The sequence below is a fragment of the Chinchilla lanigera genome, unplaced genomic scaffold, assembly GCF_000276665.1.
Source record: "Chinchilla lanigera isolate Chin_1 unplaced genomic scaffold, ChiLan1.0 scaffold00018, whole genome shotgun sequence".
Lineage (NCBI taxonomy): Eukaryota > Metazoa > Chordata > Mammalia > Rodentia > Chinchillidae > Chinchilla > Chinchilla lanigera.
The window spans coordinates 6,856,291-6,871,381 of record NW_004955419.1 but is presented as its reverse complement, the minus strand read 5'-3'; the positions used below and the strand labels follow the sequence as shown (position 1 = coordinate 6,871,381).

Below are 15,091 nucleotides of genomic sequence, written 5' to 3'. Positions count from 1 at the left end.
CATAAGTCATTGCAAGTAGAATTACTGCATGATCTTCAAAAATTTTAATAAGTTAAAATCCCACCTCAGAAAGCTTAAACCAATTTACACTGCCATGACAGTAAGTGGAAGAGTCCAATTTCCAATCAGACTATTTTTTTAATTTTTAATTTATAAATAGAAAAATGGAATTTTGTTATTGTTTTAATTTCATATTTTTATAGTGTTTGGAGAGTTGAATATTATGTATGCATTTTTGGTCATTTTTAGTTTTTTTGGGAAAATTCATTTCATAATTAATTTTAAAAGTTAAGGATACATAATAATACTAAGTAATTATATACCTAATAACAGAACTTCATATTTTGTATTTCTTCTTTTAAATGGCAGCTTATGTTCTTTTGCCCATTCTTTTACTCTAAAGGACTGTTACATGTTTTTTTAAGAAACAGAATTTTAGGTCCTAGATAAAAAGTTTACATTTTACACCTATTTCCTATTTTCTTTTGTACAATGTCTAATAAAAATCTCATCTGCAATTGTATAATGTTTTCCAGTTTTATAAGTTCTTTACTCATGCATTAAACCACTTCCTTTATAAAAGAAAAAGTAGCATTGAAATAAGTTTTCTGGGAGGTATTTAAACCATAGTAGACCCCTTACCCAACCACCAATCAATATTACTTGAACTTAGTCTTAGTTCTTTTTTGTTTGTTTGTTTGTTTTTGGTACGGGGAATCGAATTCAGCACCTTGCGCTTGCCAGGCAGGCGCTGTGCCACAGAGCTATCTCCCTGGCCCTCGTCCTATTCTTTTGCAAGTTAATTTCTGTACTTCAGTTTTCTGTTTTTCAAATGAGGATGATTTACTTGTACTGCTAACCTCTTATATTTGTGAGATTTAATGAAGTTATAAATGTGAAAATAATTTGAAGGCCAGGGATATAGCTCAGCGGCACAAGCACCTGTCTGGCAAGTGCAAGGTCCTGAGTTTAATTCCCGGTACCAAAAAAAAAAAAAAAAAGAAAAGAATTTGAAATGAATCAAGCAAAGTAATGGAAGGTGGTAAGTTTATAATCCATAAAGTGATGATAAAATGTGTCCATGTAAGAATAATGCAAGTACTAGTAACCACATCTTCCTATGGTAAGTTGTCAATAAAGTGAAATTTGTAGTATTGCAGCTTAATTCTCTAGAGTTCTCCATGTGACAGTGTCTGTTTGCTTCTTTCTTTTAGCTCTTTTCTTGGTTTTTTTGCAGGCTCTGTTCTGCTGATTTTTTTATTCTTCCTTGAAGGTAGTTCTTTTAGGGATGAACTGCATAATGCTTTTTCATGGTTTGCATGATAACTTGCATTAATATGCTTGTGTACATCTTAAGTTTTGAAGTTGGCTTGCCTTGTTGGGAAGTGTGCTTGTATGTATATGTATTTTTTTTTAATAATGGATGTATACATTGGAGAATGAATTTGAATGTGGGGGAAATAATTTATATTATTTTTCCTAGTAGTAAATATGTTAACTGCAGTCATCTCTTGATTATCCACAGCTAATACTGCTGCTAGCCTAATTTCTAGTTTCTTTAACTTCTGTTTTGCTCTTATTTATATATTTCTTCAACAGACATTTGAGTGGTTATTGTATGTTAAGCCTAGGGCTATAAAAAACACAGAAGTGCTTTGAAATTCCTACTTATTATATAGTATAGTATAGTAGTATAGTACAGTACAGTATATGTTAAAGAAGCTCATCTGTTTGCCTTTGGTTTGGCCCTATTAAGCTTTGGGGACAGAAGCCCAAGATTATTTGGTGCTATTGATCACGAATTGCTTCCTTGAGTCTTGTGGCTTATGAACATTCAGTCAAAATACCAATGTGAGCAATGTATTAAAACACCCTGCAGTAGGACAGCACATGCAGCTTGGGACAGGGGCTGAGTGTTACAAATCAGGCAACTTGGTATTAAATACTGTTTCTTCTGCTTCCAGTTGTACAGTTGAGTAAGTCATTCAGTCTTTCATGCAGCTTTACCATCTCTTAGTATAGTGAGGATTCAGTGGGATAGCATGTGGAAAGCATGCAGTGCAGCATCTGGTATACATTGAGAATAGACGATGGTGATTCTAGTTTGATGGATCATCAGGAGGTGACTGTAAGCTACATCATGCACGACTGGGATTTCTTAGTTTTGTAAAATGTTCATGTTTGTTTATTCTCTTTAGTTTGTATTTTTATATTAATGAATTATTTCTGTGTGGTTTTTTTGTCTGATCTCTATTGTCAGACACCAACAAAATAGAAAAAGGATAAAAATCACTTAGTGGACCTTTGAAATGAACTCAAAGGATTGTTTTAGTAGAAAGAGTGCAGGTACTGGTAGTTAATAAAATATTTAGCTTCTGTACTAATCTAAATGTAACTTTTGACAAGTTCACCAGTCTGAAACTTAATTTCTTTATTTATGAATTCAGATAATTAGATGATTCATATATCCTTCAGCTTGAAATTTTTTTGAGTCACTTATAGTGGAATTACATTCTTAAAATTTTAACATTTTATATTTGGCTCTGATTGACTTACTTACATTCTTTACCCTTTATTACAAAAATGATGTTCTGAACACTTAAAAGTAAGATACCACTAAATCACAAATTACAACAGCAGCAGTACAATTCAGAGCAATCACTTCTCTGTAGCTACTGTCAAATATCATTCCCCCTATAAATTGAAGGTGTCATAAAACTAAAAAGTAAGCTAAATGAATGAGGGCTAAATTGGAAAATCAGGAAGCAAGTACTTAGAGGAGTTACTTAAAATAATTGATACAGACTCATCTTCATATTTAGATAAAACAAATTTAAATGACTTTTAAAATATTTATTCATAGTTTTCTGAAATAGTATGTGAACTTCAAAGGTCTTTTAATGTGATCACTTCTGAAATAATCTGTATTTCTTTTTTATAGTATAGAATTAAGGTAAAATATTCTGAGTGTTGTATTATTTGCTGTAGTTTTAAAAAATATTGTTGTGATGAAAACTTGCCACATCATTGCACCTTTTCACTAACTTACTGATCCTATATGTTGCCTCATCAAATTGGGCCAATAGCTAAAACGGAAGAACATGGAACTATCACGAGCATGTCAGAAGCAATATGAGCTGGAACAGGAACTGGCCTTTTATAAAATTGATGCTAAATTTGAGCCACTAAATTATTATCCATCAGAGGTGAGGTTTTCTTGTTTTGTTTTTGGTAATCAGGATTAAAGCCTTCAGGAGGTAGAATGGAGCAGGGCTGGTGGTGGGAATATTTAAGGAATTTTATGACTCACAACTCTGCTTTCTTGTTTTGAAGGCATAAGTAGAGTAAACCTCTACTCATCAAAACATTGATTGAGTCTATGCTTTATTTGGTGAATGAATTAGAATAGTTTCCTAAAAAGCTGTAACCAACAGCTGCCATTTCAACCCTCAATTACTGTTCTTAAGACTATGGGTTCACATTGCTCACATTGATGAGCTACCTGGAATCCAAACTTTTGAGAAAGCGCTTCAGTACCATAGAACAGTCATCTGCCCTGCATGGTTTGTTCAATTATCATTGGGTTCACTATTAAACAACCATTATTGGTACAATGCCATAAAAAACAGGGAACTGTTTAAGACCCAGTGATTCCAACAATATCGTGTCTTTTTAATTGTTTTAGATTCAAAATTAAAAATTTTTAAACTGAGATTTTACTTATATCAATCAAGAAGCCAAATAAGACACTTAGATTTCTAATTGAGAGATTAAGCAATATTGAAAAAAAAAAAATCACATACCTGTATGCATTTCTTCAATGAATTAATCCATACCTTCACTCTTTGGTAGTAGGAAGAAGAATCTTTTTTGAGACCATTTTTAGTTTAAATTCCTTTTTGATATATTAAGAATAATATAAAATTTTCAGCTCCTAGGCATGTAGGATTAAGATATAGGCAAGTCTGTGGTGCATTTTCCTTTAATAAAATGAGTAGTGTCATTTGACTGGAAGTTAGGATTAAACCATAAATCTATTAATTTATTTTGCTTTTAGGATATTGAAAGTGATAGAGCACCTGATGAGAGCCCATACATTGGCAAATCCAGATATAAGAGGAATATGTTTGCCACAGAGAGTTACATTACCAGTAATTCCCAGGCAGTACAGATCAAGAAGATGGAACCAGATGAAGGGGAGCAGCTTAGAAACGAGCATGTGACCTTGAGAGCCATTGCACCGCTGGACGTACAACTGGAAGACAGACAAAAAAAAATAAGTGCAGGTTAAACAAAGTTATTTTAAATTCTTAAAAATACAAAAATTAAATATGTAAGCCAATTTTGTCTCATAATTCTTTTAATTAAACACACTGATGCCATTGTTCCGTACATGAAAAATTTAAACAAAAGTAATGACTTTACTGAGTAGATTGTTGTTTGAAGACTCCTGTTATGCTTGAGAATGTGTTTTTGACAGTAATTGATGGCAACATGAACAGGGGATCCAAGAATGTGTTCCTCCTGCCAGTAAGCATTGGAACTGCTGTATACATTTCAAGGGATAATTAGTAATAATTGAAACAAGTAAAGAACCATTTTTGTTGAATCTTATATGTGTAGCCAAAACTGGAAGCAGTGCTCTGGGTAAGCTGCAGCAGAGCTTTTCCTTAGGCTTAGGCCTAAGGCTGGCCTCTAACTCTTCTTTACATGCCCCATACTCCACCTCCCCAATGCCCGCCCCCCAGTCTAATTGGAGGGATGTTAACACCTCTAACAATTCACACAGGGGAAGAAGTCAAGCCAAGAGGCACTTTAGAGGTGCTACTACTGCCAAACTCTGAATCAGTTTTCCCAATTAGCTGTGTGACTGTAGAAGAAAGAAAACAGCAGCTTGAATTTGTACATCCCACATCCAATAATGACAGCTTATTGTTAGGTTCTCACCATTGGATGAGCAGTTTATCTTCCTTTGGTAGCTAAATGAAAGACATGAGAGCCAGCAGGGGCTAACTTGGTAAGGGCAGAGAAGAAACTGAGTTTTCTTTGTCTATATATACTACTTTCAAGGCTCTGGAGGGAAAAAGCAAAAATAAATCCATACATATGTGGGCTAGCTTCAAAGTCTCATAGTTTTGAGAGTGAGAGAGAGAAAGAAACCTGAAATTTGAGATAGAAGGTACTTGACTTGAGATAACCTCCAATTAATTATGCATTTTTTGATATTGTATCTCATCATAAAGCATTTGCTTCTAACACAGTACTATTTTTGTTTTTGATGCCCTGAATCCAGTTGTAACTTAGTGACATTTATATTTCCCACTAAATCCTTATTCTCTCAAAGGAGTTCACTAGTATTGGAAATAGTAAAGTCCCTTTTATGTTAAGAATTTAATAAATAAAAAGATCAATTATAGTTCTACAGCATATCATGAGGAAACTTAGTTTTAAAGATTAACTGATAGAGGTGAAAGCCATCATAAGTAATTCCTTGTTAAAATTTCTGTGATCTGTGACAAAATTTCATTTGGGGGGAGGTTATTGAAAAGGAGAAATTCGTGGAAATTTCAGAATTCAAGATGTTCCTTGTGTGTGTACGTGAGTGAGTGTGGTTTTTAAATTTGCAGCACAAACCCGACTGTCAGAACTGCATGATGAAATAGAAAAAGCAGAACAAAAAATTTTAAGAGCTACTGAAGAATTTAAACAACTGGAAGAAGCTATACAACGGAAAAAGGTATGCGAAAGCAAAGCATCCGGGCTAAGATGAAATGAAAAATAAATTGTGCCTTTCCTTTATTATTAGTGATGCTTTGCATAATGCCAGTTATCAGGTACCCCTGCAGTGAGTCCCCGATCTCCGGGCTGGACTTACAGTATACAGTGCGAAGAAAGAACAAGAGAAAATAGAGGTGCAGGCAAGGGTCTGGGATAACCAGTTGTTCTCAGGGAACAGAAGGCCACAAGCCACACAGAACTTTGGTATTTATTCGTTACATCAGAAGGACAGTGAGTAAAGGGCAATGGGTGTTTCTGGGAATAGTAGTGGTGACTATGGTGGGCTGGTGAGAACAAAGCATTATTGGAGGGACAAGGACGGGACAGGGCAATAAGGAAACTGTAGCTTCCCCAGATGCCTTCTCTTCTCCATGTCTCACCTTGCCCTGTGAGTGCCACGGCAGTCACTAGCCTGCGGGCTTCCAGCTGTGGCCAGAAAAGAGCAGGGAGTTCTTGAGTTCAAGAACAAGCTTTGGACATCCCCTAGACTCAATTTATAATTTGTGACCCCCACCACTTTATAACCATATAAAATTATTTTAAATCAATATTGTCTGATTATGGAATGCTAAACTTCAGGGTCAAATATCATTCTAACATTTATCAATTATATTTATCTTTGTCATGATCATATCCTATGACACTTTTAAGATGTATAGAGATAACTTAAAATTTATGTGAAAGATCTATTCCTACTTTATTAGGAAAGTGGCTACTTTAGTCAAGGAAGTGGCTTCTGGATATCTCTTGTAACTGAACTGAGCACCCTCAGCTTACAAGATCCTGCGACTTAGATTGCATCTCTCCTATAACAACAGCATTGTCAAACAGAAGAAGATAACTAGCCAAAAAAGAAAAAAAAGATACAAATGTGGTGGGCAAAAAGATGAAATTAGTATATTCTTGTAAATTACCAGTATGTCATAAAGTAAACAGTTCAAACCTAGAATATAATTGCATGGGGGAAAATTCATAAATTGCCGTTTTAAAATATGCAAGTTATTTATGAGTTATAAAAAAATCAGCATTTTAAAATTATGGTAGAACCTTCATACTATATTTGGTAAAACAAGAATGTGGATTTGGATTGTGGATTCTTTTAAAAGATGCAGTGTAGTGTTACTTTCAGATTACATAGTAACTAGAAATTGTTGAAGCTTCCTGGAAACTTACTGTATCCCAGTCACAGAATGGGATTAGTCCTGTGTAATGTATAGAACAGACATATGTCCCTCCTGCCTGGACAGACTTACAGGGGGAATAGACAGTAAACTGCTTTAAAAAGTAAGAGAAAGGAGTATAAAGTTAAACAGCATCAGTGCTGTAGGAAAAACAAAAAATTGAGAGAGACAATAAAGAGATACAATTTAGACTGTGAAGATAAAGGTCTCTGAGGAGGTAACATTTCGGCTGAGACACAAAGGATGGGAAGGAGCCAGTGAGGCAGAGATGGGAGAATAGTATTCTAGGCAGAGGTGACTATGGGTGCAAAGGCCTTCAGACTAAAGATTCCTCTGCAGAATGAGATGAGGTGTAGTAGAAGATGAAGTTAAAGAGTCACAGGATTAAAAATCATGCCAGTTTAACAGGCCATTTTAAGGAGTTTGAATTTTATTCTGTGCACAATGGGAAACCTTTGAAGGGCTTTAGTAGGGTGGTTGATCCTATTTGTCTTTGTGTAAGATCACACTGGTGGCTACATAAGAGTAAAATGGGGTGAGAGATGGGGAGAAAAGAGATTTGTGTATCTTTTACGAGGCTAGTGTTCAGTCCAGGCAAGAGATAAAAATGGTTTCCTTGAACCAGGAACATGGGGGTGGCCATGAAAAAAAGCTGACTGATTCCTGGTTGGATTGGCAGAACTGACCAGGCTTCCATTTGAATTGAAAGTAGAGGGCCGAGGATGTAGCTCAGCGGCACAAGTGCCTGCCTGGCAAGTGCAAGGTCCTGAGTTTGATTCCCAGTACAAAAAAAAAAAAAAAAAAAAAAAAGAATGCTTTATAATAGTGCTGATAAAAGCTTTACATAGATAAATTCACAGATATAATTTTAGAATAAATTAATGCTTCTAAAATATGCTTGGAAAAATAGTTACTTTAATTTAGTAAATATAAGCCTACATTTTTCTTTACACTTCACATTTTCTTGACTAGCTAACAAATGTAAGTTTCAGCCTGGTTCTTAGTAGTTAAAAAAAAAACTCAGTGAGAGTTTCCTATATTTTACAATTCTGTACCTTGAGATCATTTTCTCAGATAATGCAGAATTTTCAGAGTTTTTCGTGATTATACTATTGTGATTATGGGAACTGCACAGTGCTTTCATACTTCTGGTACAGACTTTGGAGAAACATTTTTACATTTGTATAAAAATTTGGGAGAAATGTACTTCTACATTTGTTTGGTTGGTTTTTTTGTTTATTTTGTTTTTGTCTATTTTGAGATGGTCTTGCTATGCAGTTCAAGCTGGCCTTGAGCTCACTTTGTAGCCCAAACTGGTCCCAAACTCACAAGGATTCTCCTGCCTTAGCCTCCCGAGTGCTGGGATTATAGGTGTGCCCCACCACACCCGGCTTTACCTGGTAGGTTTTGAGGATTAAAGTATATGAAAAGTTTTGAGCAGTGTGTAGCACCTAGTAAGTGCTTTATAAAGTAAACTATTTTTAATACTGTGATTATGATTAATCTTTTACAAGTTACTATATTAGAATGACAACTTCATTTGTGCTGGTATTAAAAATCAGAAACTTTTTATAAAATTAAGGTTTTCTACATATACAAAACATAAAAATGTAAGATACGTGTGGAGTACTTAGATAACTCCCACATACTACTTTTCTTTTTTTTGTTTGTTTTTTTTCCGGTACCGGGAATCAAACTCACGACCTTGCGCTTGCCACGCAGGCGCTGTGCCGCTGAGCTAAATCCCCAGCACCCCCACATACTACTTTTTAAAAAAAACCTGGTAGGATTTTTTTTTTTTAAATTGTAGAAGATGTTATCTTTATAAATCAGTGTTGCTATCCTTTACTAATTGTATCTTGGGGCATGGGGGGAATTAGATTTCAGAAGCTGAGAAAGACCTTCTATTCAAGGAGTTAAGTGGTAGAATACAACTCCTAAATAAATTACGCCAGGAAGCTGTGGATCTAGAAATGCAAATGGAAAAGCAAAGGCAAGAAATTGCTGAAAAGCATAAGGTGATCAAAGATCTGCAAATAGCCACAGATAGCCTTGATTCCAAAGACCCAAAGCATGTAAGTAAATTAAGCAACTTTTGTTACGAGAAAACCAGGTATGCAGTTAAGAATCAGCCACTCTCTTCCTTAGCCTTTGATTCTTTGTGCCCTTGATGGAAGAATTCAATCAAGACATAGTTCCTACAGAAGTATCGGTAGAATTTATAGGCAGATATAGAGTTACTCCTTTGAGCAAGAAGGCAGGCAGTGCCACCAAGGCATCTGCACCATGTGCAAGTTTGATACATTTTTGTAAACACACAAGGGGTTCAGAAACTAGGATAACTGTGATGCTTATCAGTGTTTTACTTAGAATTTTCTTTGGAGTGCAAAATGTCCTGTCCATTTTGGATGGTCACTGTTTCTGCAGGGACTTCAATCATGTAAAAAACTTATGAAAGATAAATTCTTAATTTAAACCGGGTCCCGCCCAAGGAATGTACACTGTATATAATCTTAAGATGTCCTTGTGCTCTGTGGGATCGCTTTGGGTCTGAGACCTAACAATGTATTATACATTGAAGTTTTTCTTTATTTAGCTGGGAATACAATGCTATTTTGGACCCCATCTACCCTCCCTTGTTCCCTAGACTGGCTAAGGTCCAACTACCTGCCTAACATTGGACTTGTTCTATTAGAATATTATTCTGCCTAGATAGTACATTTTATTTTATCATTTTTAGCAGCATAGCCATGAAAGGGTCTTTCAGTTTGATGCACAAATTTGTGTGTGTATTGTATATGTGTATATACCCAGTGCAGGTTATATATAAATATATATATATGTATATTTAAAAGTGTATGTATGTCCAATTAAACAATGTAAAACTTACAAGGAATTAGCTTTCAGTAATGTTGGCTGTGTGTTATGCTTATTTATTATAAATGGCCAAGTTTCAGAGCAAGAGAATCTTGCTCTGAGGTATTCTCAAAACTTCTTTTTCCTTTCTCATGTTCTTTTCTTTCTTAAGAGCAGAAAGAACTGACAGAAGTTCTAGGTCCTTTTCCTTCCTCTTCTGTAGTCCTTCATGCAAATGTTCCACTATAACTATTTGTTGTTTCACATTGTTTTGTTTTGTCTTTACAAATAAAACATTTCTCTGGATTATGCCTTCCAGAAATGTGATCAGGTCATGGGATGACACAGTCAAGCACCTGTCCCTGTCAATACCCTGAGAAGTCTTGGCTGTATCTTACCTAATATTTCTAAAATAAGCAAAAATATTTCCTACATATTTTCCTGTTATATTTTGGATAATAAGGTTATCTTTGAAATGAACTTTAAAATTCTAGATTATCAGAAATCATAGAATTTTAATATAAGGACAGTGTACTATAATTATTGTAAGTGCTTGACAAATTACTTGATTATTTTTTAAGCATTAGATAGATATGGCCAGCTAATTTTGATAAGGAATAAACTTTATCATCATAGACAATAAAATATTTCTAACGAAAGCTCAATGCTTAGTGTTAATACTGAAACCAAAGTAAAAGTAGTCTTAATTATTCTAAAGACTTTTTGTTAGATGAAAAATCAGGTGTTGTAAGTACTATAATGTGTAGTGAGGTCAGTAGTACCTTACTTTATTGCATTTATTTGTTGAGAAGTGTGCCATCTATGTAAAGACCCTTAGGACAGGAATTATATCTTACTGGTATCTGTGTCCCCAGGGGCCAGCCCTTTGTTTATCTAGCAGCAGGAAGGTAGGAAGGAGGCACCCCACCAGCCCTTTCCCAAGTGTACTTGCTGCCCCTTCCAGGTCTGTGACCTAAAAGTCTAATTGGAACCTGGACTTGTGTTTGCTTTCTACAAACTTAGCTGTCAAATTCCTGGAAGATGCAGAGTTTTTCTGTAAAGAATTTCATATAGAAGGGCTAAATGAGACTTAGGAATGGCATCTAAGTTTTGAAAGTAGCCCCAATCAATCTGTGCTAGTGAGGATGAAGCATTGTAATCAGACTTGTTTCTTTAAAAAGGTTTTGTTGAAGTACTAAGTTAGTTCTTCAGGTTATCCAGCATCAGAGGACATCTCTTGTGATTTGTTCATCTAGAGCAGTGATGATGAACCTTTTAGAGCTTTCAGTGATACAAACAACCCACTGCGGCATTCGTGCCATAGATTCGCCACCGTTTTTTGGCTGGAAAATATGAGCCTTTTAGCAAAAGAGAAAGAATCAAGCATGAAATTTCTGCATACTTTTCTTAGGACATAGCGTTTTACTTAATTGACTTGTATTATCTAATCAGATGAAGTATCTTTTTGAACAGCAAATAGTATTTAAAAGTAAAAGCTTGAGTTGGGATTTTAGCTCAGTGGTAGTGTACTTGCCTGGCATGCTGTGAGACACTGGGCTCAGTTCCCAGTACCAGGCACACACAAAACAAAACAAAGGTAAAAGCTTGATTTTGTTGAGGTAAGGTAGAAGACAGAGGTGAGAGCCCACCATGTGTCTTGGGCAGTGCTCTGTGTTTTGCATATGCTGGCAAAGCAGTTTATCATGTATCTCAGTGAGGTTATTGGCTTTTTTCCCCTTTAATTTGCAGAGGATGAAAATGTGATTTAGAAAGATTAAATGACTTGCCCCAAAACCACCCGTTTGGGAAGAGGCAGAACCCTTGCTTAAACTACTACAGTGACCATTTTCTGAGCCGGGCGTGGTGGCGTATGCCTGTAATCCCAGCACTTGGGTGGCTGAGGCAAGTGGATTGCTGCGAGTTCGAGGCCAGTCTGAACTATATAGTGAGACCCAGTCTCACCAAAAAAAAAAAAAAAAATTAATTAATTTAAAAGGATTGAAATGCTAAAGAAATTATTTTAAAATTGGCTCAGAAGGAAATCTAGTCGAGTTTTTAAAAATAAATATTTGGATTTCAAAAGGAAAAGTTACCATTTAATAATAAAATCCAATTTTACTTGTTCAGTAGTGCTGAAGCAAGATGTCACAGGAATAAACCTGAAAGGAAGATCTGTATTGCCCAGTGGAGGCAACAGGCAGCAACAGTTCTCTAGAGAATTCGCCTGCAGTGATCTGTGCAGTGTTAAGGCGTGATTGGCCCTCCCGCCCTCAGGAGCTTCCTGTGTTATGATTTAAAGAGTGAACGAGTGAAGGGTGGGGCTTATGCGCGGAGTGCTGGTGATTGGGCCAGCGGGGCTGTCTTTCACTCTTGGCCAGGAATGTGGTTTGAAGCGCTGGGAAGTTACCGAGGTTCTGAAGAGCTTGCAAAAATGTGGCTGTCAGAGAGGGAATTCCACAGGAATTTGAAGACAGCATTAGAAAGCGTTCCGCCCACAGTTCCCCTGTTCTCAACGGCTCAGTTTTAACAGGACAGATTCTAAGTTAAGGTATGATTATTTTCTCTCTCTCAGTACAAAGGATTTAGACGGAGGAGGAGTCAGAGATGTAAGTTCCTGTTTTCACAGTAATTCATGTGAGCTCCAGGGTAGTGAAAAATCGCAGAATGCGTTGCTTGCATGTGTTTTAATGCACACCACTGGCATCTTGAACCAAAATTTTACCCCACATATAAAGTGGTTTCAGTGGGATCTTTTAAATGGAGAATTTTAAAGACATTGACTTAGGTATGAGTACAGTGTTTTGGGGGTTTTGTTTTTTGAGCCATAAAAATCTCATTTACTTAGGATTTTAGGATGTAAGCATTACCTGCACTTACCTTTTAGAAGGATTTCATATGGGTATGTTGGGAACGTGGGGAAAAGATAAGATTTGTGCATCCCATTTATTTTACAAGTAGTAAGATAAAAACTTCCAATCAAGCATCTACTCATTTAATCTTCAAAAAGAAAGACTTGTCTTTCTACTATTTGGGGGAAGCAGATCTCTGAAATTGAGAAATGTTCTTTTGTAATCAAATGGGCCTCAGATGGCGTGTTGAGACTCTGATCCAGCTGTCTGCAGGTATTGTTCTAATCTCTGATCCTGTGAGGACAGCTTTAGTGCCCTGGGGTAGGGTGGGTGGGGTGAGTGGGAGGGGAAAGGTTCTCTGGGGAATTATTTTGTCTCCATAAGAACAGTTGCCTGGGCAAGTCATTTGATGGGTCCGAGACTTGAGACTTGTTTCCTTTCATCTTTGTAAAATAAAGGATTAGACTAGATCATTGGTTCTGTTTTTCCTAGTGCACCTGAGAAATGCAGTCCACCTTTCAGTTATCAGTGGCTCTGTAATGCAATGACTGTTAGGGCGTGAGAGGGTGTGTGGGTGTGTGAAAGCTGTGTTTTGCAGGGACAGGGGAATGGTGGAGGGATGTGCCACCCTGAGGCCCTCCATCCGACATGCACTGGTCTTTGAGATCCCTCAGAGCTCCCAGTTTTACTGGATGTAAATGCAAAATGTTTGCATAAGAGAGTGAAAATGAACTTGAATTACAAGTATTATCTCATTCCTCTGTTTTCCCTAAGACATCTTTTTAAAAGTACATTTAAGCTTAATGTTTTCAGATTTAAAAGCCATTACTTATTATTATTATAAAATCTTTTTAAATATGAAAAGCTTTTAAGGAAAACAAATCTCCTGTAGTTCTTCTACCCTAATATAATCCTTTTTAACATTTTAACTGCATATTTTTAGTCTTTCAATGAATATGTTGTATGTCAATATATCAGTTAGCTTTCTGGGAATTTTTTTAGGTTTTATTTCTTTATTAGTACATGTTTGCAATACCTAATGATTACATTCTTTATGGGACTTGGAACATGTATATAACACATCCTGATTCTTTTTTCATCCTGTTCCCCTCCCTCCCTTCCATCTCTGATCCCCTTTGAATACTTTTTAAAAAATACTTAAATCCCCGCACTTTGGGAGGCTGAGGCAGGAGGACTGCAAGTTCAAGACCAGCCTAGACCACTTAATAATTTAACAAGACCCTGTCTCAAAATAAAAATATTTAAGAAAGTGAAGAGGCAAGTGGCTAGGGATATACCTCAGTACAGAAGTCCTAGATTCGATTCCCAGTACCAAGGGAAAAAAGTTTTAACTTTCAGTTAAATTAATTTTAATACCCACACAGATAACAATGAACTTAGCTGCATTACCTACTAGTTGTGTCAGTGAAAAAATCATTTAACCACCCTGATCCTCAATTTTTTATTTATAAAGTAGAAGTAATTCATATCAAGTTAGTTTGAGGTTTAAATGAAAACTATTGCTGTAAAATAACATAGGGCTTGACACAAAATAAATGTAAACTACATATCTATTTTCTATTCTTCCTTTAAAATGTGTGGAATTATTTGTAAAAATTTAAAGAACCTGGGATTTTGTTTACTTTTTTTAATTCAGTCCCATGTGAAGGCTCAGAAACGGGGTAAAGAACAACAACTGGACATTATGAACAAGCAGTACAACCAACTTGAAAGCCGTTTGGATGAGATACTTTCTAGAATTGCCAAGGAGACTGAAGAGATTAAGGACCTTGAACAACAACTTACTGAAGGTGAGAATTTAAGTATGATTTAAAGTAAATCTACTATTATCAAAAGAAAGATGATAGCCAGAAAGGCATTAATGCAGATATTGACTGAATATGGGTTAGCTCATAGTACTAATATGTGATAGGGAAGTATATGTAGAATACCCAAAAGTGCTTAGTAGAATTTTTTTAAAAAATTAATTTCCATTATGTCTTGTTGCACTGATGCCTAGTGAGTCAGGGCATCCCTCTCAGTGGGGAAGAAGTCAGGCCATGATAAGCTCACTCATGTGGTTGACTTCTCCTCTGGCATAAAAACCTTTCAGAAGCAAAGAGTCGACTGGCATGAGAAAATCCAGTGCCAAGTTATAAGAAAAGTGTAGAAAGAACAAAAAAACTTTTAAGATCTATTTTTGCAATACAGATTTTTTAAATAGTGACATTCCCATAATAATGAAAGAGGAAAAGGACAACAGGCTGCAATGGTGAGAGCCTGAAATCTCTGTCCCCATCGTACCATTATCAGTGTGTCACTTAGGACAAGTTTTATTTTTGTCTTGGTGACCAGCTGTTGGAGGTTAAAAAAAGAACATTCATAAAGTGTCTGGTAAAATAGTGGGTGTCCAGTATATGTTTTTTT

The 15,091-nt window shown here is 35.9% G+C and overlaps 1 protein-coding gene across 2 annotated transcripts in view; it reads left to right on the top strand.

Moving 5' to 3' along the window:
* Cntrl (centriolin) overlaps positions 1 to 15,091 on the top strand; it is a 77,942-nt gene that overhangs the window by 21,085 nt on the left and 41,766 nt on the right. For both annotated transcript variants that reach the window (XM_005382575.2, XM_013513187.1), the window contains exons 8-12: positions 3,087 to 3,206; positions 4,058 to 4,286; positions 5,628 to 5,737; positions 8,840 to 9,034; positions 14,322 to 14,475. In XM_005382575.2, coding sequence (XP_005382632.1) covers positions 3,087 to 3,206; positions 4,058 to 4,286; positions 5,628 to 5,737; positions 8,840 to 9,034; positions 14,322 to 14,475 — 808 coding nt within the window. The remainder of the gene's footprint in view (positions 1 to 3,086; positions 3,207 to 4,057; positions 4,287 to 5,627; positions 5,738 to 8,839; positions 9,035 to 14,321; positions 14,476 to 15,091) is intronic.